At 55.1% G+C, this 20,506-nt stretch overlaps 1 protein-coding gene across 16 annotated transcripts in view; it reads right to left on the reverse strand.

Moving 5' to 3' along the window:
- STIM1 (stromal interaction molecule 1) overlaps nt 1-20,506 on the reverse strand; it is a 75,554-nt gene that overhangs the window by 50,020 nt on the left and 5,028 nt on the right. For 2 of the 16 annotated variants that reach the window (XM_085587804.1, XM_085587794.1), the window contains exon 1: nt 17,681-19,521. The exons of 13 other annotated variants lie outside the window; for them this stretch is intronic. In XM_085587804.1, the coding sequence (XP_085443930.1) occupies nt 17,681-17,684 (4 nt within the window). In that variant the 5' untranslated portion in view covers nt 17,685-19,521. Of the gene's footprint in view, nt 1-17,680; nt 19,522-20,506 lie in introns of those variants that run through there. One more of the 16 variants, XM_085587799.1, reaches the window with a different exon arrangement.

Genomic DNA, 20,506 nt, shown 5'->3' on the forward strand with positions numbered 1-20,506 from the left:
ACTGGCAAGATGGCCTGGCAATGATGCAGCCTCCTGCAGAGGCAGGGCTGGTGTCCTGCTCTTCCCAAGCCTCAGAAGGTCAGTCCATGCTAACTCACGTCTGTCCGTGTGGCATGGGGAGCTGGTGACCAAACCATGGGTGAACTGGGAACCTTCCCCAGGGCTCTCCACTCCCCCAGGCCACTCCTGAAGGGACACCCAAACCACATGGGTCTGGAAGAACACTGGATGCCCTGAGGCTGATTTGGAGAGATTCGGGGCTCCTCTCCTACCCTGCAGGAGCTCTCTCGTGGCTCAGAACTTTGGCTGGGCCTTTCTGTGCTGGCTGCTCCTGTTATCTCCGAGGCAGCGAGCAGGGACACAAGATGGTCTCTGTGTTTGTGCTGCCCTTGGACACGACTCCAGAAGGAAAAATGAAGCCAGGCTAAACTATATCTCCCAAAATATTACATGGTTATCTTGTTCCGAGCCTGTGCTTGTTGTTGTTGCAGGGAAGAACGTGGCAACGCTGTAGCAAAGTTTGGATCTTAGGAAGGGAAGGTCGTGTTATTGTAAAAGTGGGTTCATTCAGATTAACCCCCTCCTGACCACGGAGCTCCTGAGCCCTGGCTCATGTCAGCCCGAGGGGTTCAACCAGGGAAAGAGACCTGAAGGGATGAAGGACTGGGAGAGATTTCCTGCCACCCCAAGGACAACCCCTGGGTATTTGCAACACAAATGCCAGGAATGAAGATTGTCTGGGAGCAGCAGCAAGAGCAATAAAACAAGGCTTTAAAGAGCTGCCAGGTGCTGATAATCAACTGCACCATCAACAGCAATCAAACCAAGCCCGGGAGGAATTTGGTGCTTTCATCAAGACCAAAAAGAGCCTGAATATGGGACACAAGTGATTTAATCAGCAGACAACCCTGAAGTGGTAACAGAATGGTCCCAACATTTCAGCAGCCACGATGGGCTCCTCATTGCCCCCTCCCTGCTATCTCCCTTCCTCTGTTATCTCCACGGGCTGCAGCTGCAGGAATACCCAAATGAAGCAACAAAGACCAGCATCAGCCACTTTGCCTAAGACTGATGGAAGATTAAACCTAAAGATCATAGCACAGAATCGTCCTTTGTGTGGGAAGGGGCCTTAAATATCATCCACACCTTCCACTGCCCCAGGCTGCTCCAAGTCCTGTCCTGACAAGCCTGGGTACTTCAAGCAGGCTATCCCAACACCTTCACGGAACAAAAGCTTTAAAATGAATGCCAAATTGGCTTTCAGTAAATCTCCCTCTCCAGAACGTCCAGCCCTGATGTTTGCTCCAGCAGCTTCCCCAAGAGACACCTGCTGCCTGGTCCAACCCAGGGCTGTGACTCCTGGAGTCCTGAGGAGCACCACCACTCCACCCCTCTGAGCCATGGGGAACCTTCTGTCTCCATCTCTTTGGTGCCTCCAGCCTGCTCGTTATCTCCCCACCATCACTCACAGGCTGCATCTGCAGAACAGAGTCCCCTCCCTCCCAAAGGGTGTCCTTGATGGGCCATTAACCGGGCACCCCAAAACGGGCCAGCTTCCCATCCCTCCTGCTGCCCCCATACCCCTCCTGCTGCCCCTTCCATCCCATTGCCGACCCTCCCATCCCTCCTCCTGCCCCTTCCATCCCTCCTGGCACTCTCCCATCCCTCCCTCTGCTCTCCCATCCCTCCTGCTGGCCCCCTCCATCCCTCACTCCTCAGGCCTGCTGTCCCCACCAAAGGCACTCTGCAGCCTCTGTTCAGGGGGTCCTGCTGCCACTCCAAAGGTGCCACCACCCAGATCATCAAAGGACACTGAGGCCCATGTGCTAAAGCAGAGCTGGAATTTCACTGAGTTACCGAGCCTGAAAAAGTCCTTGGCCACCATCGAGTCCAGCTGTTGTCCCCAGCACTGCTAAGGCCACCACTGACCACGTCCCCAAGTGTTGCATCTGTGAAATCCATCCAGGGAAGTGACTCCACCTGTGCCAGGGCTGGACAACACCTTCCACTAAGGAATTCTTCCCAGTATCCATCCTGAACCTCCCCAGTGCAATCTGAAGCCATTTTCACCGAGCACGGAAGGCAGCTGGGGTTGGTTTTGTAACAGATTACAAAGATGAGTCTGAGGGTAGTCCTGGCTGGCACAAGCCACCCAGAGAAGCTGGGGAGCCTCCAGCACGGGGCCACCCAAAACTCAACGGGACACGGCCCTGGACCAGCAGCTCTGCCTGGGCAGGCTGGACAGGACGATCTCCAGAGCTCCCCTGCGACATCACTTCATTCCAGACCTTTCCTTTCTCATGGGAGATTCTCTCTAACGAGGATTTTGTTTGTTTAATTTCCCTTGATTTCCTCCTTCGAGGTCCCATTATCTCCAATAATGCCCCATGCTCCTTGCAGCTCGAGCTCTGCAGCAGCAGCAGCCCTAGGGACAGCACTGAACAGCAGCTTAATTATTACAATTGTCATTTACATAACTGGCTTTTATAAACACCGGGAGGGCAGCCAAGGAAAAAAGCCCTATATTTGGGGAAAAAGAACTGTTTACATATTTCACCCATGTAAACAAGGGCTCGGCTGAACTTCCGTGCTCAGGGTTCCTCCCCTGAAACTCTGGGTTTCAACTAAAAAATGCCAAGGACAACTTCAGGAATTCTAACAAAGGCTGTGAGGGATGTGTCCAGAGATTTCCATTCCCTCTGGAGGGGTAAGGAATAGCAAGTGGAACCCTGGGATATCTTGAAAGGCTGCACAGCAGCAGCACAGAGAGCAAGGCTAAAAGGGCACAGTAATAATCCTGGGCTTGCAGCTCTGGTTCCCAAACATCAGAGCCTGGTGGAGCTACCAGAGTCTCCAGCCATTCCCACTGTCAGGAAAGCCCTCGGAGTGGTGTTATACTGCTATACTTCAAGCTGACACTGTACAGCTTATTTACCACAGAGAGAACTGTCAGACTCCAGCTGTAATGCACCACACTTGGCCACGAACACGTGGGAAATTCACATATAAATCCTTTTTGTAAAAAAAAAAAAAAAAAAAAGGATTTATCAAACAGAATCAGGATTTTAGCACATGCTCATTCTCCTGTACCTTTCGACCTACTTTCCCTGGCAAACTCTTTCCCTGGGAGGTGCAGAGCCAGGGCATGAGTCTTGCTCTGGGCAGGCAGCAACCCAGAGGGCAGGGCTGGATGGGAGATTGGGAATTGGGAATTGTTCCCTGGCAGGGTGGGCAGGGCTGGGATGGAATTCCCAGAGCAGCTGGGGCTGCCCTGGATCCCTGGCAGTGCCCAAGGCCAGGTTGGACACTGGGGCTGGAGCAGCCTGGCACAGTGGGAGGTGTCCCTGCCATGGCAGGGGTGGCACTGGGTGGCCTGTGAGGTCCCTCCAGCCCAAATCAGCCTGCTCCATGACCAAAATGGACCTCATCCATGTTCCTCCCTTTTAGTGTGGAAACTCCTGGAGTGACCCTCCCAGCAGTTTTGGGATGTAGGACCTGGCAGCTGAGTGGAGTTTGCTCAGAGCAAACGAAGGAGAGCACTCAAGTATCTGCTCACCAGGGAATTACTCCTGTGCTCTTGCTCCTGGGTTCCCATCACCCTTGGGACAGCAGGGTCTGGAGCAGTTCAACAGGGACTCACTGCACTCAGTTTTCCACTTCATGGAATCCCACACTGGTCGGGGGTGGGAGGGACCTTAAAGCCCATCCAGTGCCAGCCCCAGGTTGCTCCAACCTTCAGTGACTGTGGAAGTTTCAGCAGCAAAAACCCAAACCCTTGTACCCAATTCAGATTAAACAGTCTAGAAAAAATGTAAATCCAAGCAGAGGTTGGACCGTTTGATCTCCCAGAGACTTTTAAAGAAGTACCAACGCCCTCGGGTGTCTCTGCTGCAAGGGCCAACCCTAAATGCTCACAAACCATTTAATACCTGCCCAGAGAACCAGGCTGTACCCAGCTCCGGGGGCCAAAGCTGTCTCTGTTCTGGGAGTCTCAGGATCAGCATGACAAAGCCACCCAGGGTCACACAGATGCAGGAGGAAGCCCTGTGCAATCCACGGAGCCTTCCGGCACCACCAAGCTGAACACAGCCACAGGAAGGAATTAAGCAGCCAACGGAGGTTATTGTACAGTCATGAACTTACAGTCAATCAAAACCTTAAAATTCCTTCCCCAAATGGGCTCCTCTCCTTGGCACACGCTTAGCATTTATTTACTACCATCAATTCTCTCACCACCAAGTGCAATCAGCCTTTTTCATCCTCTCCATGCACCAATTTACTGATTTAATGTCATCCCTTTGCTTCCAGACATCCTCCATCTTCCCTTCCCTGTAGCAGCAAAGCCCTTTCACCCCGGCTTCCACCCAGTTCCTCCACCAGAACTCTGTCACCCTACTTTTCATCAAGTGCTTCACTCTTTCCACCCCATTACACAACACACACCCCCAAATCACACACAGCCCCCCAAAAACAAGGCTGGTTTCTGTTGGAGTGGGAACACATGCACCCATCCCACCCCAGGAGCTGCCTGTCCTGGCAGTGCCCACCCCTCCTGCTGTCCCAACACACCACCCACTATCTGGGAACAAGCAGGCCGTGTCCAGCAGGGCTTTTGGGAATGACTCCAGCCTCGCTGTGCCTCCCAAACCTCCCCAGAGCAGATCTGGGCACCCTGGCTTGGGTGCTCCAGCCTCCAAGTGCCAACTTCACCCATTTCCTTCCAGAGAGATCTCTGTGTGTGCGTGCTTCCCTCAGCCCAAGGCCTGTGGGACATTTCTCCTGGGCTGAAAAAACAAGATAACACAGGTTGTTCTGGTACCACCCTGCCAGGCACAGCGGCTCTGCCCACGGGCAGCTCCAAAATACCACGTCACGGCCTTCTCTGAGGAGCAGCACAGCCAAAATATCCCGTGGGCAGGGAAGTTCTAAGGAGCTGAAATAACTGGAGATTGGGTTACTTCATAACCATAAACCACGTCATCTGACTGCTGACACATTCCTGCCCCACTGTGGGGAACGAAACGGAATCATCTGAACTGCAGCCACAGCCAGGGCCATCCAACACTGATGGGAGACTTTTTACACGGGCAGACACTAACAGGACATGGGAAATGGTTTCAAACGAAGAGAGGAGAGTTACACTGGAGACTGGGGGAAGTTCTTCCCTCTGAGATGGGTGAGGCCGTGGCCCAGAAATCTGTGGTTGCTCCTGGATCCCTGGAAGTGCCCAAGGATGGGATCTGGAGCAATCTGGGATAGTGGAAGGTGTCCTGCCCATGGCAGGGGGTGGCACCAGATGAGCTTTTTGGTTCCTGCCAGCTCAGTCCACTGCAGGACTCTGTGATTCCATGTGCTGGGAATGCTCTGCAGAGCCCTGGCAGTGCTGTGCACCAGAGGAATCCACAGGACTGGAATCCTGTGGCACCTGCTCCAGGGACCCAGGATCAACATTTCCACTCTGCAAAGAGACAGGATTATCCCATGGCCCACAACAGCTCTCCGGTGATTTTCACAGAATCCCAAAATGGTTTGGGTTGGGAAGAACCTGAAACCTCCCACTGTCCCAGGCTGCTCCAGCCCCAGTGTCCAGCCCAGCCCTGGACACTTCCAGGGATGCAGGAGCAGCCCCAGCTTCTGTTCAGTGTACTCTGAAAGAGTCCCAGTGAGGGGTGGGAAGGAATCCAAGAGCCTCTGAGCCCCCGTCCCAGCCGTGAGTCACCGCTCCAGGCAGCCCCAGCCCACGGCACCGAGCGCCGGCTGCTGCACACTGGGATCCAAACTCATAATCATGGAGTGAAAGAGAAATCTGAAAGTCAGGGAACCACATAATGGATGAGTGACTCATCCCTGCCTGAAAAATTGAAGATGCCAAAGAAAGCTTAGAAGTTAAAGAAAAGCCCACACCATTGCTGCTGTTCCATCCTGCCAGCCCTGAGCCAGGAGATCCATCCCCACTTCCCAGGGCCGGCTCTGGGCACCAGGTCTGTGACACCCATGGCAAAGAACACCTGAAGCAGGAAGAGAGTGAGATACAGAAGCAAAAAAATTTGGTAGCTCTGACAAGGTAACAAAAGTACAAAATTCCTCTCTTGCTGTCAGAATTTGGTGAGAAATCATAGAATGGCAGAAAGGCTCATGTTGGGAGGGACCTCAAAGCCCATCCACTGCCAACCCTGCCATGGCAGGGTTGCCTTCCCCTGTCCCAGGCTGCTCCAAGCCCCACCCAGCCCTGACCTCTGGCAGTAGGGAGCCATTCCCTGGCTCCTGTCCCTCCATCCTTGTCCCCAGTCCCTCTGCAGCTCTCCTGGAGCCCCTCCAGGCCCTGGCAGGGCTCTGAGCTCTCCCTGGAGCCTTCTCCTCCCCAGCTCTCCCAGCCTGGCTGCAGCTCTTGGAGCCTCTCCGTGGCCTCCTTTGGACTTGTTCCCACAGCTCCATGTCCATTCCAAGCTGGAGGCTCAGGATGGAGAGCTCAGAGCTAACCCAAAATCCAGGCTCACAGCCCAGTGCTGTCTCACCTTCACAGCCTCACAGGATGGCTCAGGGAGCCCACAGTCCTGGGAGCAATGTGGACCTTCAGAAGGGCTCTTCCCTGCATTTCCTGGCCTCTTCCTCCTCCTCCCCAGCAGCCCAGGCTCCGAGGACTGCCCTGAGCCCTTCCCAGACACACTCTCATAATTAATCCAAGGGAAGACGCACCATTCCCATGCTGCCGTACAAGGACAGCTTCTCCCAGTTCCAGCCTTATTTATCTCACCAAGAACTGATGATTCCCATGTTCACAGGAACCCTGCAGAGCAGGAAACAGGGTGACAACAGCCTCTGCCTTGGCCGTGGCACATGCTGCACAATCTGCCTTTCCCCCAGCCAGAAGGAAAGAGCTGCTCCCAAACCACCCACCCTGCTGCAGCCAGCTCGTGCCTTTCCCAGCAAAGTCCTTCCCTTCCACGGAAGAACAGGACTCCAAGAGGGCAAGGCCCTGCCAGGGCCAGGTGCTGCCTGTCCTACAGGAAATCCCTAACCCTACCCTCAATTATCCAACCTCAACAACAGCCTGCAGCCACCACCTTGTCTTCTCTGGGAATACAAACCCTTCCCAGGGATCCCGTTATCCTCTGCTTCCCCAAATCAAGCAAAGCCACTCTCCTGTATTCCCTCCTTACAAGGATCAGGACAGCAGCAAAAGGGGACCCAGGGCAGATGTAGATCCTGGCACAAGGAGGAAGGGAAAGCCAAAGGCATGGGAAGAAGGGTGAGGAAAGGAGCAGGAGGAGGAAGGAAGGAGCTTGTGAATAACACAAGTCCACAAAAAAGCCAAGTTCTGTTATGCTTGGTGCTCACAGACCTGCTCGGTTCCAGGCACAAACGGCCACAGTTGGGAATCCTGCAGTAAGGAGAAGATCCTGGATGTGCCTGGGCAGTGCCTCAGCCATGGAATGCTATCAGATCTCACATGGGACAAGCTCAGTGACATGGCAGGACACGGGTTTAGAGGTGAATGGGGAATAAAGTGACATCTCTCTGCAGGACAGGCTGCAGGAGAGTGCTCACACCGCTCCCGAGGGGGAATCCTGACCTCCACTCACACGTGGGGAGGAGAAAGACCTTCCCAGAAAACCCCACACATCTCTTTTCCACTGAGTGTCACTGCAAAGGATCACCCCGAGCCCCAGGTACTTCCTTTCCCCAAGCCCAGTCACTGCCAGGGGACACCAGGCAGCACACGGGGTGGCAGAGTGTGAAAAGCAGCAATTTAGGGGCAGCACCAGCAGCACAAATGAAAACAAATCCTCGTTCTAGCAGGCAAAGATCATTCTCACTAGGAAAACAGCAGTATAAAGTATTTTCCCTTCCTTGCCAGCCACACACGAGCACTTTGGGTTATATCAGGGCCAGGAGAATGAGAGAATCCCAGAATATCCTGAGCTGAAGGGACCCCCAGGGATCCCCCAGTGCCAGCCCTGCCCTGCCCAGACCCACCAACCCCACCCTGGGCATCCCTGGCAGCGCTGGCCAAAGGCTCCTGGAGCTCTGGCAGCCTCGGGGCCGTGCCCATTCCCTGGGCAGTGCCAGCACCTCTGGGGAAGAGCCTTTCCCTGATTGCAGCCTGAGCTGGCCTGGCCCAGCCCCAGGTGCTCCCGCAGGTAGAAAAAAATCATTCATGGATAGGATGGGCAAAGAGCAATGATCCCAAATATGCTGCTACAAGGCAGGTGTTCCTGAATTCTAAACCTTCTGCCCCAAAGTGAGAGCTGCTGGTTGTTAATCCAATAGGAAAATGAGAAGCCCCCCCAGCTCTGAGTGGCACCGTGCCAGCAGTGAAGGAGCCCTGCCTGCCTGGAGCTGCCTCACTGAAAAGGTTGTTACTAAAAAAACAATTTAAAAAGAAAGTCTTGAAATGAGTCACTGTGGAACCACGATTAAATTGGGAATTTTATGCTTTGCTACTCTGGAAGATGGAAATGCTACTTTTGGATGAGACAGTGGGGAGACTCACTCGTCGGATAAAAAACACCTCTCCTAAAGTGGCTGTTTTCTGAGGGTGATCAGGGAAAGAGGAACTTTCCAGAACAGATACACACCAAGAGCAGCACTGGAACCCTGAGGCTCCTCATCCCAGCAGGGTCCTGGCAGTGCTGGGGCAGCAAAAGGTGACACAAAACGTGAGGTGTCACCTCTAGGCCATGAAACCTGGGGGTGAGAGCAGGAGCTGCCAAAATCAGAAGAGAATCCCAAATCCCTGGGGCTGGCAAAGCCCTCCCAGCCCAGGGAGTCCCAGCTGGGCCCCATGCCCACCTTGTCCCCAGCCCAGAGCACTCAGTGCCACCTCCAGGGGACACCTGCAGGGATGGGCACTGCAAAGCTCCCTGGGCAGCCCCTGCCAGGGCCTGAGCACCCTTTCCATGGGGAAATTGCTGCTGCTGTCCCAGCTGAGCCTGCCCTGGCCCAGCCTGGGGCCGTTCCCTCTTGTGCTGTCAAGAGGGAAGGAGAGAAGAAGGGAGCAGAGGAAGAGGAAAGGAGGGATGTCGGGATGGAGGGAATGCTCTCCAGAGATCACAAGTGGTGATTCCATCAGCTCAGCAGCTCCTGAAACCTCACCCTTGGTCTGAAAAATCCACAGGGAGAGGCAGCTCCCACACCTGGCTTCCCTGGGGACCAGGAGACACATGGCCACTTGTGCTTTAGGAACAGCAGGGATTTCAGAGTGATCTCAAACCTCAGATGCTCTTTCCCTGAACATAGATTTTCCAAAATCCTTCAGGGCCTTTGCAGTAATAAAGATGCTTCAAGAGACAAGCTGGGAACTCCTTGGACAACATACTCTTCATCCTCAGCACACAGGGAAGAGCTCTGGCGTGATGCAACCCCTGTTGCAGTTCAGCACTTTAAACTGATGTTGTGTAAGCAAAAACCCAAGGAAGGAAACCCCCAAACCTTTCCTGAGCCCAGCTCCAGTGCCACCCCACAGCTGCTGCTCCTCTGCCTGTGCTAAACTCTCCCTGAGACTGCCCAGAGTCACCTGGGAACACTGAGTGTAGAATGCCCAGAAACTCCTCAAATTAGAGCAGATCTGGGGCTCCCCCCGAGAAGGGCAGCTCACCTTTTCCCCATCATTCCTAAACCCTGGATTAGCTGTGCCTTCCCCCAGCAGCTGGAGAGGCCTTACAAGGTTTGGAGCATGCCCTTGCTCTGAGCCCTGTGCGGAGAGGAGCCGGTTTTAGGGGAAGTTGAGGCAGGAGAGGGGCAGTTTTCCAAACCCCAGCCACTGGGAGTCAGATTGGGACAGCCAAGCCATGGAATCCCAGACTGGTTTGGGTTGGGAGGGACCTCAGAGCTCACCCAGTGCCACCCCTGCCATGGCAGGGACACCTCCCACTGTCCCTGTGTCCAGCCCCAGTGTCCAGCCTGGCCTTGGGCACTGCCAGGGATCCAGGGGCAGCCACAGCTGCTCTGGGCACCCTGTGCCAGGGCCTCAGCACCTTTCTAGGGAACAATTCCTAATTCCCAAGAATTCCTAATCGATCCCTTGCACCAGGAACCTGCACACACACCTTTAGTGCCCCTCAGGGCTGTGGGCTCAGGTGCCGCTTCCACCCACCCCAGACCCACGGCACGCCCCGATGCCACCCTGCTGCCGTCCCCACAGACCCCGCGATCCCTGTCCCCTGTCCCCAGCCCGAGGGGGAGCCAGGACCCTGCCAGGGAGCCAGGCCCGCGGCTGAACGAGCAGATCCTCCCAGAGCCATGACCCGCTAAGGAAATGTCCCCCGGAGCTTCACTGAGGGGATAAATCACCGGGAGGGGAAGGGAACGGCCCAGGCCTCGGAGCCGCAGGGACCCGTGCTCCCAGGGCAAACAAATAAATTCCTCCTCGGGCTCCTGCCTCAGGGCTCCATAAATCCTGCGGGCACACAGGGGCACAAGGTGGGAGCTCTGTGAACGGCAGCCGAGCCCAGCAGAGCTGCGGGCCCGCTCTGGGCTCTGCCTCCCCTCACGGCCCTGCCACAGCCTCACAGAGCACAAAGCAAGAGCTGGGGATGCTCAGGGCATGAAACACAAACCAAGAGCTGAGGGTGCTTAGGGCACACAGCCTCAAAACACAAACCAAGATCTGAGGGTGCTCAGGGCACAAAACACAAACCAAGAGCTGAGGGTGCTCAGGGCACACAGCCTCAAAACACAAACCAAGAGCTGAGGGTGCTCAGGGCACAAAGCACAAACCAAGAGCTGAGGATGCTTAGGGCACACAGCCTCAAAACACAAACCAAGAGCTGAGGGTGCTCAGGGCACACAGCACAAACCAAGAGCTGAGGGTGCTCAGAGCACACAGCACAAACCAAGAGCTGAGGGTGCTTAGGGCACACAGCCTCAAAACACAAACCAAGATCTGAGGGTGCTCAGAGCACGAAACACAAACCAAGAGCTGAGGGTGCTCAGGGCACACAGCACAAACCAAGAGCTGAGGGTGCTCAGGGCACACAGCACAAACCAAGAGCTGAGGGGGCTCAGGGCACAAACCAAGAGCTGAGGGGGCTCAGGGCACAAAACACAAACCAAGAGCTGAGGGGGCTCAGGGCACACAGCACAAACCAAGAGCTGAGGGTGCTCAGGGCACACAGCCTCAAAACACAAACCAAGAGCTGAGGGTGCTCAGAGCACGAAACACAAACCAAGAGCTGAGGGTGCTCAGAGCCATGGACGAAGCTCTGGGATCCTGTCGGAGTCCAGCACATCCCTCTGGCTGCCCTGGCTGGCTCTAGACCCTGGCAGGGGGCTCAAAGACCTGACAAGAAGTCAACACCTGTGGCTTTGATTTTAGCCCATGGAAAAAACTGACAATTCTGTATGAGAAATTACAAGCCAAGGGTTTGAGTAGTGGGACAGGTGAATTGACACAGGGTGGAAAAGTAGAATTTTGGGGACTTTTAGAATGTAATTCAGGGGTACAAGATGGAAGAATTTGGGCATGTCCTAGCCTTTTCTTTCTTCTTGCACTCCACGTCATGGTGTGATGGTGATGCTTTTCTATTGGCTTGGGATGGAGACATAATGTCCAACATAGATGTTAGATATTGGTGCATTGTTATAAACAGACGATATGTAACGTTTGATATAAAAGGTAATAAAAACTGCCCGAGACGCCGGCCAGGCTGCCATGGCTTCTGGACTAGGCGGACCTCGGCAGGCCAGAGAGAAAATATTATAGATAAGGAGAAATAACCTTGAAAACTCGACTTCATGTACCCCAGACCTCTCCTGTGGCTGCTGGGCTAGGGAAACAAGGACTTTCACGTTGCTGGGGTCTCACCAGCTGACCCTGACAGATCCCCCTCCTGCGGCTGGGCACGCCACACGGGGAATATTCCCCAGGGGAGCAGTGCCCTGGCACCAACAGCTCTCACCCACAGCAGCCTCAGAACTCGCAGCCCCCTCACAGAGCACAGGACAGGCACCAGGCTGCAGCAAACAGCAGCGGGGAAGGGCTGGGGACCACCCCAGGAACGCAGCGCAGTGCCCGTGGCTGCCATGGACACACAACACTTCGTTTAGCAGAGTTAATTACAGAGCAGCACAGCTTCCAGCCAGCTGAGGCTGCCTCCGAGATGTCAAACACACAAAGTGGCCTTGACTTATTTGAAAAGATTCTTGTTCCCAAGCACATGTGGGAGGGACCAAGACTTTCTGCATGACATTAACCACCAAACTTGAGGAAACAGCAGCTTTCTGTGTGAAAATTAAAAGTAAAATATTTTCTTTACTCAAAAAAACAAAAAAAACACAACAAAATGAAACTTAATAGAACATTATTATTGTCATGAACAGCTTAGAAGTTAAATTCTTAAAAAACGCACCTGGGCTGAAATCCATCCAGTGCCACCCCTGCTATGGCAGGGACACCTCCCACTGTCCCAGGCTGCTCCAGCCCCAGTGTCCAACCTGGCCTTGGGCACTGCCAGGGATCCAGGGGCAGCCCCAGCTGTTCTGGGAATTCCATCCCAGCCCTGCCCACCCTGCCAGGGAACAATTCCCAATTCCCAATCTCCCACCCAGCCCTGCCCTCTGGCAGTAGGGAGCCATTCCCTGGCTCCTGTCCCTCCATCCTTGTCCCCAGTCCCTCTGCAGCTCTCCTGGAGCCCCTCCAGGCCCTGCCAGGGCTCTGAGCTCTCCCTGGAGCTTCTCCTCTCCAGGTTGAACATTCCCAGCTCTCCCAGCCTGGCTGCAGAGGGGCTCCAGCTCTCCAAGCATCTCTGTGGCCTCCTCCGATGGGCCCGAGCCAGCAGCCCGGTGGCCACCACGTGCACACGCTGCTGTCTGCTGGGGCCACCATCCTGAGCTGCAGGGAGAGTGTGTTTGCAAACAAGAAGTGAAATTGCCATGCCCCACGGCCCAGCTCTGCAGCTCGGGGCTGGGGCAAGGAGGGTTTAAGGGTGAGCAGCCAGCCAGGAACAGCAGAGCTGCCAGCCCAGGTGGGCACTGCCACGCCATGGCCAAGCACCAAGCCCGGGGTGCAGTGATCAGCCACAGCTGAAGGCTCCCAGGCTGCGTTTCCCTTTTCCACAGAATCTCTCTCCCCTGCTTTGCCCCCTCCCCTCCTTTTCTCTCTCCTGCTCTCTCCAGCAGCTCCAGGTCTTTCCTGTGAGGGGACCCCCGAACTGGAGCAGCTCTGCTCTGGGGTCAGCCCAGGGAAGGGGGTTTTGGGGCCGGAGCTGCTATTCCTGCTGAAGGAGTTCAGAGCCCATCCCAGCCAATCCCACTCCCTGATAACCTGGCTGCAAACTTTATTTGCCCAGAGTTTTGGACACTTCATTTGGAGAGAAAAAAACGTTTGTAAGGAAAAATAAATGTTACTTTTTCATGTAAGTCTTGTATCTTCAGGCTTCATCAGCTGATCTGAGAAAAATCCCCAAAACCCAAAAAAGGAACCTGAGTTTTCCTCTGTCAATTCTCCTGCCCAGTACCAGCACAGGACAGCCACTGGCTGTACTGGTGGCGTTTCTTTCCCAAGAACAGAAGTGTCACCTCTGCAGCACTTCTGTGCCCAGCCAGAACACACAGGACTAAGTTTAGCCATCGTTAGGCCACAGATAAATCCCTCCTAACCCCATCCACTCCCAGAGCCAAGGAGGCACCAGCAAACCAAACCATCTCCAGAGAGGTCTGCATTCACCCAAATCTGACTCTTTCAACTCATTGTTCAGGGCTAACTCCTTGCAGCTCTTCCAGGACCGGAGAAGCAGCAGCCCTGGGGTCTGAGCAGCAACACTTGGGTGTGTTGGGCTGCAAAACTCCTGCCAGAGTGTGAAATTCTGGGTTATTTCTGCGGGGCTGCGCTGACTCGGCGTTCAGCACCAGCCACAGGCACGCTGAAGGACTGTGTTTACCAAAGGCATAACTCTGGCTACCAGGGAAGCTCCCTGCCAAATCCCAACTCAAACACCCAGGTGACTCAGGAGGACAAGCCCAGACTCCTCTGGATCTTCTTTAATATCTCATTTATTCAGGAAAAAAACACTCTGTACCCTCCAGGCAGAAAATATTCTTTCCAGCAGCAGCATCAAGGGGAAAAGGAGCTTTCCTCCCTCCTCTGCTGCAAACAGGGAAATTCCCTGCAGCTTCCCTGAAAATTCTTGTCCAAACCAATTGCAAGCAGCCCAGGCTGCCAGGGCAGGGATGGAATCGCATCCCTGGAGGGATTTAACAGCCCTGTGGATGTGGCACTTGGGGACATGGCTTAGCTGAACTCTGCAAGGGCTTTCCCAACCAAAATAATTCCAGGATACTCCCCAGTAAACCCAGCCCTTTCTCACCTTGGGCACCAAAGCCTGCATGAGTATTTCCCCCAGTGCTCACACAAAGACTCTAGTGAACAATAAAGCCATCTTCCTCCTCCTTTCCAACACAAATTCCCTTGTTTCTCTAGGACAGAAGGTGCTGGATTTACTCCCAGGTGTCAGTGAAGCCCCAGCCTTCCTGGGAATGATGTGCCACCATGCTGCCCTTGGAGAGGCTCTCCAGTCCCTGCTCTGCCAGGTGACTTCTGCACAGCAATGAGATCTCTGCACTTACTCCTGCCTCGGGAACAGGAACACGTGGTTCGTGGTGCTTCCACAGCCCACAGCACCACGAGGCTGAACATCCAGAGCCCATGAGGAACTCCAAGGAGTTGGAAGTGACATTCCCTGCACAGGTGTTTGGCAGATACCAAACAGGCTGAAGAAGCCACCTGAGCTTGAACCATAGAGCAAGACTTGGGTTTGGTTTAACAATTCCAGTGCCCTGAGTGAACAGCAGCTGGGGTTTCTCCCAACCCCAAAGGAATCACGAGAATGAACCCACTACACATTGTCAGTGGGAGTAAGATGAGCTGGGCTGAAATGTCCCTTTTCCACATCTCAGGCAACCTCCAGCCCAGTCCCAGTGCTCCTGGCAGGACCCAGGAGCAGCACATCCCACGGCCCTGTGGGCACAGCAGGCCCGTGCTGATCCCTGCCTTTCCTGCTGCTTCTCCCACACAGAGCTCAGCTTTGTCCTGATCCTCCCATATTCCCAATCTCAGCTTCTCAGGAGGGCACCAGGGCCATGACACTGCTGGGATTTGACTTTGTCCTGATCCTCCCATATTCCCAATCTCAGCTTCTCAGGAGGGCACCAGGGCCATGACACTGCTGGGATTTGGGGCTCCCTGTGCAGAGCCCAGGTGGCTCCTCCAAAACCCTGAGTGCTGCCAACACAGCCAAGAGCCCCAGGTACTGCAGAGCTGCTGGCTGGGATGAGCTGGGACAGTGGGATGGCAGGATAGCAGGATACCTCCTCCCAGCAGAGTCCCAGGGAGCAGGAAAGCATCTCAGCCATTTCACCTTGTTAGGCTGAGCAGCTGAAAATAGCCGCGGGATGAAAAACAAACCAGCTGGACAAGTTCTCCACAGTGTGAGGCTCTGGCCAGCAGCGAGCGAGCTCTGTCCTGTCCTGTCCCCTGTCCAGAGCTCTGTCCTGACCAGAGCTCTGCCCTGTCCAGAGCTCTGTCCTGCCCAGAGCTCTGTCCTGTCCTGTCCCCTGTCCTGAGCTCTGTCCTGCCCAGAGCTCTGCCTTGTCCTGTCCCCTGTCCAGAGCTTTGTCTTGTCCTGTCCCCTGTCCAGAGCTCTGTCCTGACCAGAGCTCTGTCCTGTCCCCTGACCAGAGCTCTGTCCTGTCCTGAGCTCTGTCCTGCCCAGAGCTCTGTCCTGCCCTGTCCCCTGTCCAGAGCTTTGTCTTGTCCTGTCCCCTGTCCAGAGCTCTGTCCTGACCCCTGTCCAGAGCTCTGCCCTGACCAGAGCTCTGTCCTGCCCAGAGCTCTGTCCTGCCCTGTCCCCTGTCCAGAGCTCTGTCCTGACCAGAGCTCTGTCCTGACCAGAGCTCTGTCTTGTCCTGTCCCCTGTCCAGAGCTTTGTCTTGTCCTGTCCCCTGTCCAGAGCTCTGTCCTGACCCCTGTCCTGAGTTCTGCCCTGAACTCTGTCTTGTCCCCTCCCTGCTCAGAGCTCCGTCCTGCCCAGGGAGCTTTGTCCTGCCCCTGCCCAGGGGGCTCCAGAGTGGTCAGTGCCACTGGAGCAGTCCCCCAGGCCAGCCCTCGGGAAGGGAGGGGTGGCAGGGAGGGCAGTGCCCCATCCTGCACACCTCTGAAGATATCCATCTGCAGGATGGCACAGGAATGCCAGACATTCCCATTAAGGGCTGAGCCTCACCCTTTGGTGCATGAAACATTTTTCCTCCTTTTCCAAGAGGAAAAGTAGAAGACGGGAGAAGAAATAACCAACAACCCCACTTCTCACACCAAGTGCTGTCAGGAAAACTTCTCTAGGAATCATCCTGCAGTGTGGGAGAACAGCAGTGAATGGCCCCAGATATCCCTTTCCACCCTCTTTTTTTGTTAACAATACAGCAAATGAAATGAACAGGAAACCCATTTATCTCCAAACCTCCAGGAAGCAGTGTGGTCCATGAGAAACCTCTGAGAGCAGCAGGACCAGAGGCCAGGAGGGCAGTGATGGGATGGGGACAGCCTTGGGGTGGCACAGGGGTAGCACCCATGGTGGGATGAGATGGGATGGGGACAGCCCCCACCAAGAGATCCCTCTGCCAGGTGTGCTGCCATCACCATTCCCACAAAACCATCAGCATTCCAGCTTAGCTTCCACACTTCCCAGTTCCACACTTTTGGAGCATGCCCTCTTTCATCCAGAGGCCCTCCGGGACTCATTAATTAACTGACTCTCGCCTCAGCAGCCCAGGCTGCAGGAGTGCCACTCCCTGAGGAAGCTGAGGCTCCTCTTCATCCTGCCAGCACTGCAGGATGCACTCTCACTCCTCCTGGGACATCCCAGCCAGAGGCAGCCTGGGCTCCAGGAGGGAGCTGGGTGGGTGTCAGGACAAAGAGAAATGGGGCTGCTCTGGCAGAGCCTGGCACAGCCCAACCCCTCCTGGCAGCATCAGCAGCTGTGCTGGGTTTGTGCCCCAAACTGACACGCCAGGCAGTGCCACCTGGATCCACACATCCCACAGACAAAAGCATGGCATGGACAGAACTTCCCTGCCGGTCCTTTGCACAGGTTTGGAAAGAAAACACGAGACCCTCATTCTGCAGTTACAGCCCAGTGCCAGTGTGAAACCCCAGGAACACCGAACTGCTGTCGCCTTCCCAAAACACCCCGAGGTGCTCAGACCTTCCATCAGCCATTTCCCCACCCACACTCATCCCTGCACTCAGATCCAGCTCCAGAAATGCCAACCAGGGGGGGAAGCTGGGAAGCTGCAGAAGGATCTGCCCTGCCGGAGATGGGATCAGCTCCCTCAGCAGCAACCCTGAGCTCAGCCCCAGCAGGTGGGAAAAGCCGGCACACACGGATTAAGAGGGAATAACCCTTCCACAACCTGCCTGGCCTGGAGGTCTCCTCCCCTCACCTGCATTCCTGGAGCTGCTCTGTGACAAGCACGAGGCCTTCAGGCCAGCACAAGGTGCCAAACCTGGATTTCTGCCTTCCAACTGCAAAGCTGCTGAACAAACCCACCCAGGCACCCTGAACAACACAGCTGCTAGGAGCAGAATACTTCCACAATTATTTCTGTCCCCCCAAAAATTAGTTTCTATCCTCCATCCATCTCTATCCAGTTAGAAAAAAATAACTTTTTCTCCCTTTGGCTTACTCACCCATTAATTATGTCCTGGCACTCTTACAGATCTAAACACATGCATTGCTTAGCAGCTTTAATCCTGAATTATTCCTCCCTTTCCTGCAATCCAAAGCCTCCCTTGCCTAGGAAGGGGCAGGCTGTTCCAACCAGCAAGCTGTTCCTTTGTAAGTCAGAGAGGAACATTCCTTAAGTTCTCCTGTTTATTGCGTTTTCATCCTCCCAGAACAGCCGAATTTACGGCACCGGAGCTCCAAACCTGCAGAGAAGAATTAAACTGACCTTAAAACTCTGTCCTTCGGGGAAAAACAAACACTGTGCTACAAAAATAGTGCCTTTTCCTGCAAAACGTGTGTGTGTGTTAGCAAACATCCCCGTTTCCAACTGCACTGCTGCTGCTTCCACGTTCCGAGAGCTGCTGGCATCAGCAATTCCCAAACCCTGGAGAAGGAGAAGGGCTGGTGGAACTGAGAACGTGCAGAGCTCCTCGGTGGGATAAAGAGCACTCCCAAGGAGGAAGTGCCTCTGTGGATGCTGCAAATGTCTCTTATGGCAAACCTCAGCAAGGTGTGGATATATATATATATATATACACACATGTGTGACAAAGCAAGCTGTCTCCCCCTCAGGCTGGTGAGAGACTTCCAAGGAGCACTTGGTGGCTCCCAAAGTCAAGCCCCACAGATGTCCGTGACACACAGTGAGTTAATGCATTTTCCAAAGTGGAAAAAATAGGTTACTTAAAAATAGGTCCATAATCCAAACAAACAAGCATCCCGGTACTATTTCACAGAGGGAAAACAGGCAGGCAGGGACAGTCCTGGGACACAACCATGCCTGGCTCCCCAGTGACTTCTAATGCTCCTCTCGAGGTTTTCCATCCACTGCGGGGCCGGGCACTTCGGCCAGGACTGCCAGGAAAAGCTCCTGAGCACAGTCCTGCCATCACTCCTTACCATTAATTGTATTATTATGATTATGGCATGGCCCTCAGAGCCCTGCCAGGGCCTGGAGGGGCTCCAGGAGAGCTGCAGAGGGACTGGGGACAAGGATGGAGGGACAGGAGCCAGGGAATGGCTCCCACTGCCAGAGGGCAGGGCTGGGTGGGAGATTGGGAATTATTCCTTGTGGGTGGTGAGGCCCAGTGTGAGGCAGGAGCTCCTCAAGGCTCCCATGTGCTGCAGGAGTGACAGAGCAATGGCTTTAATTAAAGAGTCCTTGGTCCCTGCCAGCACCAGCTCCTAAAACTGAACTGGAGCTCTGGAGGTGCCAGAAAATTAATCAGGCACGGCTGCAGGGGCTGGGGAAACAAAGGTGAGGGAAAATTAAAGTGTTCCAGAGAGCCCAGCTTGGACCAGCCACAGGAGCAGAGCAGACTCAGCAGGACAGCACTGCCTCCACAGGAAACATCCCCAAATTCCAGCAGCAGAGTCTGGAGGGTGGGAGGGGGAAGCAGCAGGTCCCAGGCTGCACCTGGTAACAGGAGAATGCAGAAAAGAGGCCCAAGCCCCCATTATTCACAGCATCCCACACTGCTTTGGGCTTGGAGGCACCTCACAGGCCACCCAGTGCCACCCCTGCATGTCAGGGACACCTCCCACTGCCCCAGGCTGCTCCAGCCCCAGTGTCCAACCTGGCCTTGGGCACTGCCAGGGATCCAGAGGAATCTGGGAATTCCATCCCAGCCCTGCCCACCCTGCCAGGGAAGGATTCCTCCCCAGCAGGACCTGATGACTGACACAAGGAGGGGTGATGGAATCTCCTTGTCCAGCTGGGGGCAGGGGGATCCCCAGCCCCTCAGCCAGCAGCAGGGAAGGTCCCAGCTCCTGCTTGCAGCACCTTCCTGCTCCTGGGCCAGCCAGAACAGGGACACCTTGGTCCCAGTGGCAACCCCAGGGCTGCCCAGGGACAGCCACAGCTCTGCCGCCTGCCAGGAGTTTGTTTCTCCCTCTCTGGATTTAAAGCAAAGCTAATTAATGGAGGAAACAGCTTTCTTAACACTGTAAGTTTGTGCAATTAGGGCTCTGGGCAGCAGAATGCCAGGCTGGGCACAGTCCAGAACCGAAGGGTGTCCAGGGCTGGCACTGACCCTGGGCTTGGAAGCACCAGGGACACGAGCCACTGCCAGAGCCTCTTCCACCAACACAGCCTCCAAGTGGGACAAGCAGCAGGACAGGGACAAGGCCAGGGAAAAGTGCTGCTGGTCAGCCACCAGCTTGCAGAAAGGGATTTTTCACTAACAAATCCCTGGGGCTGGCAAAGCCCTCCCAGCCCAGGGAGTCCCAGCTGGGCCCCAGGCCCACCTTGTCCCCAGCCCAGAGCACTCAGTGCCACCTCCAGGGGACACCTGCAGGGATGGGCACTGCAAAGCTCCCTGGGCAGCCAGTAAACACCAGGATGGCCCTTCAGCTCCCTTCCCTCCCCAGATGCCAGGCAGATCATGAAGCACACCTCACTGGAGGGTAGCTCACCTCCCCAGGGCTGTCCCTGGACACCCACCCGTCCCTCCAGCCCCTGCCAGGGGAGGAGAGAGCTCCCACAGGGAATTGTGATGTACCAACACACTCAGGCAGCCCACGAGCCAAACACCACCTGAGCAGGCCAGAGAAACACAAAGTGCTTGTTCTTCACACTCCTCCTGGGATAAGGCTCTGCTGTAGGGCCAGCAGAGCATCCCAGACCTTGCAGCTGCACCACGAGGGATGTCAGGAGGCTCCTTCCCCACACGCTTTCTGCTCCATGCCCTCCTGAGAGCAAAGGATGGAAAGGACAGAGGGATTGCTGCCTTGGACTTCCACGTGGGTGTGTGTATCCCTGCCCCACGGCGGGAAAGGCCAACCCAGAG

This window comes from Lonchura striata, chromosome 1 (assembly GCF_050655825.1).
Source record: "Lonchura striata isolate lonStrDom1 chromosome 1, ASM5065582v1, whole genome shotgun sequence".
Taxonomy (NCBI): domain Eukaryota; kingdom Metazoa; phylum Chordata; class Aves; order Passeriformes; family Estrildidae; genus Lonchura; species Lonchura striata.